Below are 10,183 nucleotides of genomic sequence, written 5' to 3' on the forward strand. Positions count from 1 at the left end.
CCCGCCGGAAGGCGGCGGGCGGTGCGCTCGGGCAGCGGCTGGCGCTGCCTGCGCGCGGCGCGGGGCGGCGCGGGCCATGGCGGCGGCGCCGGGGGCGCCGGGGGCGCCGTGCGGGCACCACGCGCCGCGCGGGGCCTGCGCCTCGCGCGCCAAGTACCGCGAGGGCCGGCGGCCCCGCGCCGTGAAGGTGCGGGCGGCGGCGGGGCCTGCGCCTCGCGCGCCAAGTACCGCGAGGGCCGGCGGCCCCGCGCCGTGAAGGTGCGGGCGGCGGCGGGGCCGGGGCCGCGCAGGGCGCGGGGCCTCCGGCGGCGCTGACGGGCCGCGCTGTTCCCTTGCAGGTGTACACCATCAACCTGGAGTCGCGCTACCTGCTGGTGCAGGGCGTCCCCGCGCTGGGCGTCATGAGGGAGCTGGTGGAGCAGTTCGCGCTCTACGGTGCCGTCGAGGAGTATCACGCTCTAGACGAATACCCGGCGGAGCCGTTCACTGAAGTTTACCTCATAAAACTCCAGAAGCTGCATTGTGCAAGGTACTGTGCAGGGCAACGTCGGCCTTTCGCTACCCTTTACAACGTAATCATTTGCAATCTGTTACAGTTCTGCAGATTTCAAGAGACAGCCTGGCTTTTGCTGATGCAATTTAATTTCTTTCAGGGTGGCCAAGAAGAAAATGGATGAACGGAGCTTCTTTGGTAGTTTGCTCCATGTGTGCTACGCTCCAGAGTTTGAAACAGTCCAAGAAACTCGGGAGAAGCTGCAGGATAGAAGGAAGTATATAGCAAAAGCAACAAACCAAAGAGGTTTGTAGCCAATTTCCTATGGATCTGTGGTGGGTGGGCTAGAAGTGCCATCAATAAAAGCAAATACTTTCTGTTCAGCTGTTCTAAAAAGGTATTTTCAATGTGCCAGCAGCAGAACAGAGGCGTCTTTCAGTATTTAGAGGGCTCTATATTTCTGATGCATTTTTTAGTCTTTGATTGATACAAAAATAAGAATGCACAAGAAGCAATGCATACGGCATTGTTTAATTCCCTTTCCATTCCCTGCTCCATGTGTTATCACAAATTCCCAACACTGGCCAGGAAAATTTGAGGTCGTCTTTTCATCCTTGTTCCAACTTATGCAAGCAGACCAAAAAGGAAAAAAAAAGTATTTTAAGGTGACCACACCATAAACTTTTAACAAAAAAACTTCTCCAGCCTCTGCATTTGGCGCTGAGGGAAGCTGAAAGTGGGCTGGGTTTGCAGCACAGGCAGAGGGGCTGCAACGCTGAGAGTTCCCAGGCAGCACTTAAGCAGGGCAAGTTAAGATGCATGCAAACTGCAGAGAACAGGCTTCTGGTGCTTTTATACTGCAATATAATTGTAGCTGACCATAGTTAAAGGGTGTTAAAATCACTATTTTTAGGATCAGAATATTGGATTTCTTATGTTTCAAAATATGGGCTGTGTCTCTTGAAATCATAACTGGAGGTAAAAATTGGAACTACTCCCACCTTCTTTTCAAAACTGCTGAAATGTTGCTGCTCAGGCTTTCCTCATAAACAAGTAGAGTCTAGGTTGGAAAACTTCAGTTTGAAATGTAGGGGAAAAAAGAATCACTGAAAGGTAACTGGGAATCGTTGGTGTTGCTTCTAAAATTGCTGTGCATTAAGGTGTTTTTCTTATATGGTAAAACTAGTAATGACACAAATAGACAAGCTGCATTTTCTTCTTTTTCAAGATCACTTTCTTGCAAAAAGAGCAGAGGGACCTAAGAGGATCATCTCAGCAAACTCCGAGTACGATGGCCGGCAGACTCCATCGGAATTCCCTGGAGCTGGTAACTGGGAGCCAGCTCCTTGCTTTCCAGATTCTCAGTTGGTCCCGCAAAACAACGGATATCCTTCTGGGAGTCATAATCAGAGCCAGTTTGTGCTTCCCCGGAACGCCAGTAACTGTGCTGAAACTTCTGGCTGCTTTGGTCAAACTCGGAACGTTCAAGCAGGACGTTTTCCACCCATTCCTTCAGTGCAGGACCGAACAGCTCCCATGGACAACGGAATTGACAGGTTTCTGCCTCGTACAACTCGCCTGCAGGAGCGTAAGAGGAGGAGAGAGGAAGGTAACAGATCTGCACTCCTGGGAACATACGTGGACAGCACGGAAGTCCCCATTGGTCCGCAGCTACCGGCAGTTCCCAAGGTGGATATGGATGATGATTCATTGAATACTTCAGCTGCCTTAATTCGAAATAAGCTGAAGCAGGTATGGATTCTGAAACTTGCGGTATTTTTCACTGTCAAACATCTGCATTCTGTGCTTTTTGTCTGTAAAAACAACGGTCCTAAGATAACTTCATCCAGTATTACCAGCTCACTTAGAACTTAAAAGGCAGTGCTTTGCCTATTTAACTCATCATGCTGAATGCTAACTAGCCATTTTACTCCATACCTCTTACATCATTCCCAGTTTCCAAAAGTACAAATATTAGTGCTTTAGCTTTGAAGGTATCAGGGTAGTGCTAAATGGTCCTTAGTAAATAACACTTTTTTTTCAGAGGGGGAAGCATGATAATCCTGCAGGTAGCCCTACTGATTCTAGCGTGGTCTTTGTATCTTGGATTTGATTGAAAAACAAGTCAGAGTTATGGCCTTAGAGAAGTACACCTACTGTGCTGAGAAATTTCATGGTATAAAGTCTTTTGTGGAGGATAGTAGTGAACCCATTTGCAAGTCAAACTTGTGTTTATAGTAAGATATTAAGAAGAGTCTTCTTGACTAGAATTAACTCGACTGATGTGAATGTGGAAAACCTTTGGTCAAACTGACTTTATGCTAAACTTCACTTTGGAAACTATCCATGACCATCTGTCCATCAGATAATAATAGTCCATCATCGAGTCTCTGAATTCAGTTTGTGGGGCTAAAACAGAAAATGGTATTGCTAACAGACTTGTGCTTTCTGAGGGTTTCACCTCCTTTATCTCGTGTTTAATGCTGTTTTCAGGGGTTGGTTTGTTTTGTTGGAGTTTTTTGCACCTCTCCCCCCTTTTTTACACTAAATCTCAATACTAACATAGCTGCAATGGTTCATTCCTCCCCAACCCAAATATGAGATTGGTGACCCAAACGTAACATAAAGAAGGGATAGTTGCAGTTTACTAAAAGTAGATTTTTTTTTCTCTCTGTGATCTAGGTGGCAGATTCTGTTTCAGGGACATCTGTGGAAAAGCTCCAGGATAGCACAGCCAAGCCACTTGTAAAGCAAAGAAGAAGAATATAGATACTGCTGGCAGCATCTTTCTATAATCTTCTTTAAAGAATAGTTATATATGTATATACATAATGTTTTGGAATGTTAAAAATAAGATTTTGTATTGTATTTCACAACACTTTCCTGTTAAATTTGTATTTATTTTTTTCTCCTGGAGTGAGGAGCTACAGTACTACTGCTTACATAGCTAGAGCTTATCACAAAAGAACTGTATATAATGTTAAGCAACCTCTATTTATTCAGAAGCTTTTACAGTAAAGGAGTATTAAAGTTCAGAAAGTTTGGAGTTATTCCTGCTTTTATTGCATCAGGAAGAATCATGAAGAAAAAGAATTCTTAAAACGGTATTCCAGCACTTGGAGCTACAGGTCATGAGTTTCCTGAAAAGTTTTCTTTTCGAATGCCATACTGCTCTGTTAACAAAACAAAAAACAAAGCCCAGTAACTAAGGGGGTTAAGTTAGTCAGAAAATGCTGATAAACTGAAAGTCATAAGCAAATAGAATCCTTAAACATGAGGAGTATCTTAATTCCAGTATGATTAAATGAGTGGTGCCACTGCTGAAAGATCAGTCAAAATAGTCAAAGACACTACTTTCCAGTAAGAAAACTTAACAAATTACTAAGATTTGAACCACAAGTTTATGTAATATGTGTGCTTTAATTTACATGTCAAGAGTGGGAATATTCTTGCTGTTCAGTTGTAGGCATGGCTGGGTTTTTTTTCGTAAGGAAATCTGTTTGTTACATTTGGGGTTGGAAAGATATGTGACGCTGAACCCAATGAACAATGAAATTAGAGACCCAGGAAACAGGCAACAGTTGTGCAGGTTGTTGCAATAGAGGGCACGCAGTGTGGAAGCAGTATACAAGCTGAATGAGTGCTATGATTTACCAACCTTATTACCAAGGTAAGTCATTTCTCTGTATCTATTCCAGAATATTAATTTTGATCGGAAAACTTAAAAGATTTTCAATTGGAGAGGAAAGGAAACAACATCAAAAAAGTATTTAACTTGGGATTTCCCAAACAGCTGAAGGTCTTGCCAGTCTGCTAAGAGAAGTGTCGCATTTTGTCAATGCCTGCTCTGCAGGTGACCAATAGAGGCTGCAAGTCAGGGCTCCCAGACTTTCTTGCTCTCCTCCAGCCTGCCAGGCAGGGGAGCTGGCAGCACACGGAGGGTTGGAGCAAATGTAAACTTCTGATTTTCAACAGTCTCTCAGGACACAACTGAGAACCACCACATGTGTTTCAAAATACATTTTTTTGCATCTCTCAAGGCACAATTTAACAGTGTTTAAAACTGAAATGCAGTTCAAATAGAGTCATAGTTGGTGGATTTGTAAAAAGTTACTCTAAATACAGCAGAAAAACTTAATTTTTAACCAGTTTGGCTTAATACTGAGGAAATGAGCATGTCCTAAACTAGCATCTTTCATAGAAACAATTTGGCTTATCAGAGGGTTGTTTTATATCCTGTGGTAGCTGTTTTTGACAGTTTAAGGAAGAGTTTGTGCCTGTAACAGGTAGACATGAACTCAGCATATGCATATATCTCAGAGGTGGAGCAATTTAACAGTTGCAGTCAGGGGGCTGCATGTAATGACACATAATACCAAAATACCTGTGTCCCCTTAACAGTGTCAGAGAAGCTATTTGCACATTCTTTTTAACTCAAAGGTAATCTACCTTTATGTCTGGCAAACAGGGTCCAAAGGCTTCTAAGAGAAGGTTTTCATCTCTTACAGCTTTTTCAAAGTCCAGAAAAGAAAGCTTGCCATCATGATCATAGTCCTACAAAAGGGGGAAGACAATTTTGCAAAGGATGGTTACTTGAAGTAGCTGTATTTATTAAACAAACAACGACGAAGTTACATGGATTCTATTCCTGGTTAGCAAACATCAGCAAATTGCTAAGTGATACCTTGCTTGTGTATGAGACAGTGGGCTCATCCTGTGAAGAACGAAGGGGCAAGAACTGCGGGTCAGCTTGGGTATGCAAAAGGAATGGGCTTGGGAAATGAGAAAGGGGGGGTTAAATAAAAAGATCAGGGATTGGAGAACTGATTTGAATAGAGACCTTTGAGCAATGTAGTAGGAGGAGAAAAGATGTTTCTTGACTCTGTGGTGAAACACGGTCCCAGATAATTTTAGTGTTGAGACAAGTTTCATAGGAATAAAACTTGAAGAATACATAAACCACAAAAATACTTTCAATTATAAAATACTTCAAAAGTTCACTTGATGATAAAGTCACTGGAAATGCCCCATAACACTGGAATGAATACAGATTATTTTTTGGAAGTGTCTGCTTTTGCTCTGACAGGGCATACGTGTGTGTATGCACATACGTGCCTTAAGGTTTACATAAAAGTTTGTAATACACTGACATAATTAAGTAGAGTTTTGTGTCAGGACACATGACTGGGACTCATTAGATATGGAATACATTTCTGTGTTCCTTGGAAAGTTTGTTTATCTGAAGTACTTACCCAGCTCTGTGCCTCAGAATCCTACTGTAAAGAAGTTAACTGGTTTATTTATTGCTCTAAGGTTCAATTAACAGATACTTGAAAAAGTATCAGAATGGAAAGTTACTTACCATTTTCTTCAGTGTTATGTCCACTAAGTCTTTAATTCCCTCATCAGGATCTTCTTCTGATGGCTGTTTGAGCAGGCTATTTTTCAGCATATGAAACATTTCATCTCGTGAAATGTATCCATCACCATTCAGATCATAAACTTCAAAGCAGTCTTTTCAAAAGATAACTCAATTAAAATTTCATGCAAACGATGGTGAATTTCATTCACCATTTAAGCTGTTAGAAAATATAAATTGTGCTTTATACCAGGTTTTAGTCACATTCGCCATATATGCAAGATTTATATTTAAAATATATATCATAGTTTGTTACAGGCAATTATCTCCTATTTATCCTTCAGAGTTAATATCTATTTCTGTTTAGATATGTAATATACTACACAATCTTCAGTTTACAGAAAATACAGTGACTTAGCTTCTTTAGGGGTAATTATTCAGATAAACAGTGGTTCTACTTTAGAAGCCTGACTTCCCAAGGATGGCATAAAGCGTTCATGGTGTAAGGACTCTGAACCTACAAAATGTGTCCAGGAAGTTCAGAAACTGGATTAGAAAAGTAAAGTGAAAAAGAAGAATGAGCTGTCCTGGCTCAGAAAGGACATGTGAAGTATCCTTTAATGCAAAGGGAAAATCTCTGCAACATAATGCTTGAACATGTTGGTAATTTCTCTTTTTTTTCTATTTGTTTCTTCCTCTCTGGGAAAACAAACTGAGGACTACATAAGATTTAAAAAAAAAAAAAAAAGAAAACAAAAGTTAGTTTTCAGAACACAGAGGTTTTCTCCTACCAAAAGCCACACTGAAAGAATCTGTACCTGCATACATTTTTAACACTCATCTCAGACAGCATTTCTATTGCATTGCACACCGGTATTCCTGAACACTTACATCTGCTTATTTCTGCAGATGTACATCCTGCGTAACGCACGCACTTCATAGTTTATTGCTTGTGGTTATGCTGATGTGCTGAGTTACATCCCAAAGAAAACCTCCTAGTGCTGTGATATCCCAAGCTTCCTTCCCATGCAATGCTTTATGATACATTTACATAGTGCATTAGGGAGACAGGAAACAATGCTCTAATTCCTCTTTTTCATCATATCTAATTTTTTAAAAGTCTGGACTTCTTGCAATCCTTGTCTTCCATCTTTCTGTTACTCTGGATGTTTTCATGATCGCCTTGCTAACAGATGCACTATTTTCAGTGTGCTTCCAAGCTGAGCAAGTGCTGCAACTGCTGCTGTGTGCTCAGCTTGCCAGTGACTGAATGGTGATGTGGGTCTTGCTTGCCTTGAGGAGATTGGATTATTAACCCAACACCAGTTTTGAGTTACATCCACTTATTTCTAACTTGTACATGAATATGGAAAGATACATTTTATCAAAACTATACACTGTAGAAGAAACTTCAGTGCAAAAGACAAATTTGCTTTGTCAGTGATGAATTAAGGTGGCAACTATGCTAACAGCAGTTTGCACACATTTATCTCAGAGGAGCCATTTCAGAACTCAGCTCTGTGACACTGCAACCTACAGAGGAAAACTCACGAATTACCACATACCTTATAAGTGAAGAATAAATAATTATTAAAGTGAAGTGCAGTGTAATAGCAATAGATTCAATGATCTACTTCTAAATACTGGTATGCAGAGAAGCCTTACATTTAATCTTTTCTTCTAACGTCCCCCGGAGAAAAACTGACAAGCCTTCCACCCACTCCACCACGCTGATGCAGCTATCGTTGTCTTTATCAAAGGCACGAAACACTGAGAAACATATCGGGTAAGAATTTAATCGATGCAATAAGGAACACAAAGCAGTCTTTTCTTGAAATCAGCAAAAATATGAGCACTTCTTTGTCTAAAGCTCTTTCTTTGCTTCAAAGTATGATTAAATCACAACTAAGAAGGGAAACCCACCCCTCAGTCTATTGACCTTCCACTCTGGCACTCCATAGTCCTACTGGGATAAGCCACTTGGATCTGCTGCTTTTCTGACGTACACAACTACAGCACGCTGCCTTCACACTGACATAAACCAAATAACCTACATTATGGAATATTCGCATATAACAGAAGATTTTAATTACTACACTTTGTCTTAGAAAATCTTGGAGAAAAATAATCCTGCAAGCAATGCACAAAGTTTATTTGAAATAAACCAAGATAAACGACCTTCTTACTCATACCAAAATCCATTTTTTCTCCCTCTTTTCTGTAGTAAAAATGTAACCTTGCAAATTCAGTATCAGCACAGCCTGTAAAATAGTAACTCAAATCCAAGGTATAACACATGGAAGCACCAGGTAACATCAATTACTAATGAACATTCTAGAATGTTAATTGGTAAGCTGGCTACAGGAACATCTGTACACAGAAAGCTGAAATACTGTGCACACAGGAGCCAGACATTTCAGAACTGAAAATAACAGGTTTGCCCCTTTGCAATCACAAAACAGCCCCCTTTGTACGTAAGCATCATGGTAATCTTTAGGGATGAGTCCTTGTAACATGTTTTCTAAGAGATACTTGCCTTGGTGCATAAAATGGCATTCTTGTTTAAATACATCCCCTGTTAGAAGAAAGGAGAAAGCCAGACACTTCCTGGCATGAGACTGAAAGAGCTGGCAGGCTCATTCCTTGCAACAGCCTCCACTGGAGAGGAGCTTTTACATCAGAGGGTGTTTTGTGATTCTTCCACGGCACTTGCAAACGTGTGCATTTTATGTAGCTTGGAAGACTATACACTCCAAAGTGGTAATGGTGGCCCATTCTTCTCACCTAGCTCCAAGGTCTGAGCAGAACCTGCAGGGCTGCTCCAGAAGCTCGGAACAGACCACGTTTCTGGGACTGCAAGTGTGGGACCCAGCTATGGACTGGCAGCAATGACCAGAGCTCCCTGTGGAATCACCAGGGGAAAAAAGGCAAGTGACCCCATGCTGCCCTCTTTTGTCACTCTGCCAAGGATGGCTGGGATGAAAGCAGCCACACGGGGCACTACAGCTGCCTCTCCTGCATTTCCCCCTCCTGCAGGAGTGTGAGCTACCTGACACACACAACGAGATATTACGTGTAAATAAAGGCACTTTTTAGTGAGCAGAACCCATGCCTAACTCCTCCTTTGCTGAATGGACATGGATGAGAGCTCACTGCTTCACCACAGCTTGCTCCCAAAGCTTCTGGGACAAGAGGGAGCTCTGCTGGCTCCCAAAGCTTCCCATTTTCCCTCTGGTCAACAACACACCAATTTTCACCCCTCTGTGGGCCATTTGGATACTGCCTGCAAACTGTGCACTCCATTCATTCACCAACTAAAATCACACTTTAAACTGGGCAATAACCTAGAGCTAATGTAGCAACTGCCCACATGCAACCTCTGTCCTGTTCTCTCGGGTCATCCTGTCATTGATAAGGATGCAGTGTTGTTGCAGAAGAAAAGTAAAGATCAAATAAAAAGACCAAAAACAAAGGAGCCAGCATCAGATGATCTGGCAAGTCTCTGCAAGAAGTGTTTAAAGATGACTGTTGGAAAGCTGTTGTGCCTCACAAACCTTTAAACCTACAACCCTCACCTCTGTCCATAATCATGTCATCCATCATTCCGAAGGTGCAATGCAGGATGTTTCGGAACATGTTACGATCCAAGCCAGCTGCAGCAGCAAATCGATCCCTGGACTCGGTCGCCAACGTGTTGAAGAGCTTGATGAGACGCTCCACCTCCTTTCTATTAACTGCCCAGTCAAAACACAAGCAAGATGTCACATCTGCAGTTGGGAGAGGCACGTTACGGCACCAGAGCCCGGCCACGACCGACATTAGGGGCTTCTGAAGCCGCACAAGCCCGATCCCAGCCCCACTCCCGGCCCGTTCCCGGCTCACAGTGCCTGGCGGAGCGGAGCAGCGACTCCGTCAGCTGCTGCAGCCGCTTGCGGCTCATGGCGGCGGCCCCTCCGCCCGCCGCGCGCGCCGCTTCCATGGCGACCGGCCACGTGGGGCGGCGCGGGCCAATGGGCAGCGCCGGCGCCCCCTCGCCGTGGTACTGAGCGGCACCCGGGCACCTCCCGCTCACGGTTTAATCCGCGCTGTGCCCGGAACTCGCGTGAAAAACCAGCCGAGCCGCGACCGAGTGCACACGAACACGGAAACCTGAAATGCTTTCATCAGGCTTTACCCTCCCTTCAAATAAAAGAGAGCCAGAGGGCTCGCACTGCGTTTGTTCATGTATTGAAAATGAAGTATTTCACTGGCAATGTTAGAGAATTTTGCTGTGAACTGACAGAGCCTGTACATCTCTTAAGCAGGTACACCACTTCAGAGCGTCATAACAG

The 10,183-nt window shown here is 43.1% G+C and overlaps 2 protein-coding genes across 2 annotated transcripts; one reads left to right on the top strand and one right to left on the bottom strand.

Annotated features, from left to right (window-relative positions):
* The first annotated feature begins 75 nt into the window (after window positions 1–75).
* Window positions 76–3,301, top strand: RBM48 (RNA binding motif protein 48). Its single transcript, XM_088533580.1, has 5 exons — window positions 76–187; window positions 339–529; window positions 654–799; window positions 1,722–2,245; window positions 3,176–3,301. The coding sequence occupies exons 1-5, from the start codon at window positions 77–79 to the stop codon at window positions 3,260–3,262; spliced, it is 1,059 nt and encodes a 352-aa protein (XP_088389706.1). The 5' UTR covers window position 76; the 3' UTR covers window positions 3,263–3,301.
* A 173-nt stretch (window positions 3,302–3,474) lies between these two features.
* Window positions 3,475–9,823, bottom strand: CLXN (calaxin). Its single transcript, XM_088533564.1, has 6 exons — window positions 9,735–9,823; window positions 9,428–9,586; window positions 7,518–7,622; window positions 5,856–6,007; window positions 4,943–5,047; window positions 3,475–3,666 (listed from the first exon to the last, which is right to left on the bottom strand). Exons 1-6 carry the CDS (start codon window positions 9,790–9,792, stop codon window positions 3,616–3,618), a joined length of 630 nt encoding a protein of 209 aa, XP_088389690.1. The 5' UTR covers window positions 9,793–9,823; the 3' UTR covers window positions 3,475–3,615.
* Window positions 9,824–10,183: the final 360 nt, after the last annotated feature.

This window comes from Tinamus guttatus, unplaced genomic scaffold (assembly GCF_059628265.1).
Source record: "Tinamus guttatus ecotype Peru unplaced genomic scaffold, ASM5962826v1 Tinamus_guttatus_pri_ptg000509l, whole genome shotgun sequence".
NCBI classification, from domain to species: Eukaryota; Metazoa; Chordata; class Aves; order Tinamiformes; family Tinamidae; genus Tinamus; species Tinamus guttatus.